The following is a 3,617-nucleotide window of genomic DNA, read 5'->3' as shown; positions in this document are numbered from 1 at the left end:
ATGGTATATCAAAAAGTGTATATTTTTTAAATGTGATTGTTGGTACATTTTACCAGTTTTTATCATACTTTCAAGACAAAAATTAAAATAGGAAAAATATGCAATATGAAAATAATTGAAGACAAAATGTGTTTTACTGAGAAAAAACAAGATTTGGTTTTTAAAAAGCCTTTTTCCAAAAGGTACATCTGGAAAAAGGGGGGTCGTCTTATAATCAGGGTCGTCTTATATTCGGGCCAATACGGTAATCAAACGTAAAATAAAACCGCATAGTCTTCACTGTAAGAATGAAACTTTCTTTGTTTCTTATTAAAGCTACACAAGTTCTTCAGTCGAGAGCAGAGAGAGATTTCGCTCAGTCTGTTGTTGTTTGGTTAATATTAAGCACACCGCAGGAATATTAGGCTGCTGTCACTTTAAGAGTTACTGTTACACACGTATTCTCAACTGTTACGTTCACTTGTTACATAACCGATGAGGGTTTACGTGATTTAATAATCACCAAGCGCCGCATTTTGACTCGTGTTTGCGTGTATTTGAGCGTTTAGACGCACCTTAAGCTATAAGTTGACTTTATTCGTCCTCTGAGCGCACGCACAGAAATCCTCCTGAGGAGCAGAGATAGTTCTATTTCACGCTTTTAAAACATGAATAAATCTAATACACTTTAATAAATCAAGCACGTGCCATTTTGCAAAAGTCACGTTATGATTTTACAGATTGGCACGTGAAATCAATCGCTTTATCTCGATTACCGTATTTTCATAATCGTTGGAGGCTGAAGTTGAAACTGTATTTCGATCGATTGCACACATTACACTCTGGCACACAAATCATGGTTCATTTTTTATGATTGATATTTTGTTTAATATTCTTCACTTCTGAAGATAATTGTTACACTGAGGTGAAAGTGCATCAGATCATGTTTAGTGGACAGTTTGATTATTATTCACTCATCCAAGCTTTTGCTCGTACAGTATTCGGTCTTTGTATCCCGTGTGTGTTCAGTGTTATGTTCATATTATATATATATGCTAATATTTATTATCATTTTGAATTGGATTTTATTTTTGTTAATTTATGATTTAGAATTTTAATGCCATGCTTTTAATATTTGTATTACTAAGTTTTAAGGAATTTTTATTTCAGTTTTAGTAGGCAAGACAACATTTCTGATTTCCCATTTTTTTAAGTTGAAGTTTTTCATTTAATATTTATTTCAGCTTTATTTGAATTAATGAAAAATGTATTTGTTGCTGTGACGGTGACGGTGACAACAGTGGAAACACTGCACGGTAAAACAAACAATGTGAATGAATGAAGAATCAAAGACTAACAGACAGTGTGAATGTGAGGAGGAAACATGCATGAATAATTACACACAGGACACGTACGTGTGTGTGTGTGTGTGTGTGTGTGTGTGTGTGTGTGTAGGTGGCAGGTGTTGGTGGTAATAAGGTGAAAGATGATCTGGTGGTTGCCGAGGTGGAGATTAACGACGTTCCGCTCACCTGTCGGAATCTGCTGACCCGCGGACAGACTCAAGACGAGGTCAGACCTGTGTGTGTGTGAGTGAGAGTGTGTGTGTCTGTCTGTGTGTGAGAGTGTCTGTCTGTGTGTGTGTCTGAGTGTCTGAGTGTCTGTGTGAGTCTGTGTGTGTGTGTGTGTGTGAGTGTGAGAGTGTCTGTGTGTGTGTGTGTGTGTGAGTCTGTCTGTCTGTGTGTGAGTGTCTGTCTGTGTGTGTGTCTGTGTGTGTGAGAGTGTCTGTGTGTGTGTCTGAGTGTCTGTGAGTCTGTGTGTGTGTGTGTGTGTGTCTGTGAGTATGTCTGTCTGAGTGTGTGTGTGTGTGTGTGTGTGTGTGTGTTCTGTCCTGATGTGTGAGGTGTTGATGGTTTTCCACACAGATCAGCAGAGTGAGCGGTGCTGCCGTGTCCACCAGAGGACGCTACCTGACAGCAGAGGAGAAGAGCAGAACGCTGCCCAGGTCTGTCATCACATTCATGTTTCTGTTGTTTAGTTCATGATCAGGCTTTCTGAGCTCTACGAACACTAATGCATCACTCTGTGATGTTTCTGCAGTGACCGTCCGCTCTACCTGCACGTCCAGGGACAAACCAGAGACTTAGTGGACAGTGAGTGACGCGACTGACGCTTCACTTCATTCTGAGGATTCTGTGTGTGTGTGTGTTTAACATCACGCTGTGTGTGTGTGTGTGTAGAGGCTGTTAACAGGATCAAGGAGATCATTACTAATGGTGTAGTGAAGGCCGCCACTAACTCGAGCTACAGCGGAGCGACGGTCACCGTTTACCAGCAGCCTGGACCCGCTCCTGCACCCACAATCCCCTCTGCTGCTCACAAACCACACTATCCAGGAGGAGTGAGTATACACACACACACACACACACACACACACACTCACATCAGTGTGATGCACGTGTGTCTCATCTTCACACCAGCCTTACCTTGTGTGTGTGTGTGTGTTTGTGTGTATCTCTGTCTGTGTGTGTGTCAGATGCATTACGTGCAGGATAAGCTGTTTGTGGGTCTGGATCAGGCCGTGCTGGGCTTCTGTGTGAAGGAGCGAGTGGAGGGCCGCGGCAGCTCGTTCCTGCAGCACATTCAGGCCGAAACCGGGGCCAAAGTCTTCCTGCGGGGCCGGGGGTCCGGCTGCCTGGAGCCCGCGTCCGGACGAGAGGCCTTCGAGCCCATGTACATCTACATCAGGTGCGTGTACGGATCTCTCACACACACACACACACACACACACACACACAGAGTGACACATGTCCACCAGCGTTCTTCACCAGTGTTCACGAGTTTCTCTGTTCCTCCAGTCACCCAAAACCAGAAGGACTTGCTGCTGCAAAAACCCTGTGTGAAAACCTGCTGCAGACCGTAAGAGCGTCTCACTCGCTGCCTGTTATCAGTTTATTCTGCTGTGTGTCTGTATTTCTGAAGTCGTTTCAGTCTAGCTGCTGCACACAATGCCAAATTATGGCAATTTAAAATAGCAGTAGTGCAACCAAATACATCAAATGAAGTAACACTGTCTGTGATGTAGTCAGTGTGATTATAGTGAACTATTACAGTGTTTATTAATTATTATAGTATTTATAATTTTTTTTTTTTTTTATTTTATTTTTTTTTTTCAGTTTTAGTCATTTTAGGTGCTTTTGTCTTTTTATTAGTAGTTTTTCATTTCTATTTAATTTTATTCAATGTTTATTTATTTTAGTGTTTCAGCTTCAATTGATTTTATTTCTATTAGTTGCTAAGGCAACATTTCTTTGAGTAGTTTGAGTTAGCAGTATCACTGAGTGTGATGTGTGTGTGTGTTTTATTCTCTGGCAGGTTCATGCTGAGTATTCTCGATTCCTGAATCAGATGAGCAGTGTGATGCCTACACAGGGTAAAACACACACAGTCACTCTCTCACACACACACACACACTCGCTCACTCACTCACACTCACTCTCACATACACTCACACACACACTCACTCACACTCACTCACTCACTCACTCACACACACACACTCACACACACACTCTCTCTCTCTCACACTCACTCACACACACTCACTCACTCACAAACACACACACACACACTCACTC

At 42.0% G+C, this 3,617-nt stretch overlaps 1 protein-coding gene across 5 annotated transcripts in view; it reads left to right on the top strand.

Moving 5' to 3' along the window:
- The window catches only part of khdc4 (KH domain containing 4, pre-mRNA splicing factor), a 25,736-nt gene that overhangs the window by 4,874 nt on the left and 17,245 nt on the right, over positions 1-3,617 (top strand). For all 5 annotated transcript variants that reach the window (XM_016257067.1, XM_016257068.1, XM_016257071.1 and 2 more), the window contains exons 3-9: positions 1,435-1,551; positions 1,905-1,984; positions 2,080-2,132; positions 2,220-2,380; positions 2,516-2,727; positions 2,838-2,898; positions 3,355-3,412. In XM_016257067.1, coding sequence (XP_016112553.1) covers positions 1,435-1,551; positions 1,905-1,984; positions 2,080-2,132; positions 2,220-2,380; positions 2,516-2,727; positions 2,838-2,898; positions 3,355-3,412 — 742 coding nt within the window. The remainder of the gene's footprint in view (positions 1-1,434; positions 1,552-1,904; positions 1,985-2,079; positions 2,133-2,219; positions 2,381-2,515; positions 2,728-2,837; positions 2,899-3,354; positions 3,413-3,617) is intronic.

Source organism: Sinocyclocheilus grahami, unplaced genomic scaffold (assembly GCF_001515645.1).
Source record: "Sinocyclocheilus grahami isolate Dianchi unplaced genomic scaffold, SAMN03320097.WGS_v1.1 scaffold1507.1, whole genome shotgun sequence".
Classification (NCBI taxonomy): Eukaryota; Metazoa; Chordata; class Actinopteri; order Cypriniformes; family Cyprinidae; genus Sinocyclocheilus; species Sinocyclocheilus grahami.
The sequence above is the reverse complement of the archived record's forward strand: the minus strand, read 5'-3'. Positions and strand labels throughout refer to the sequence as shown.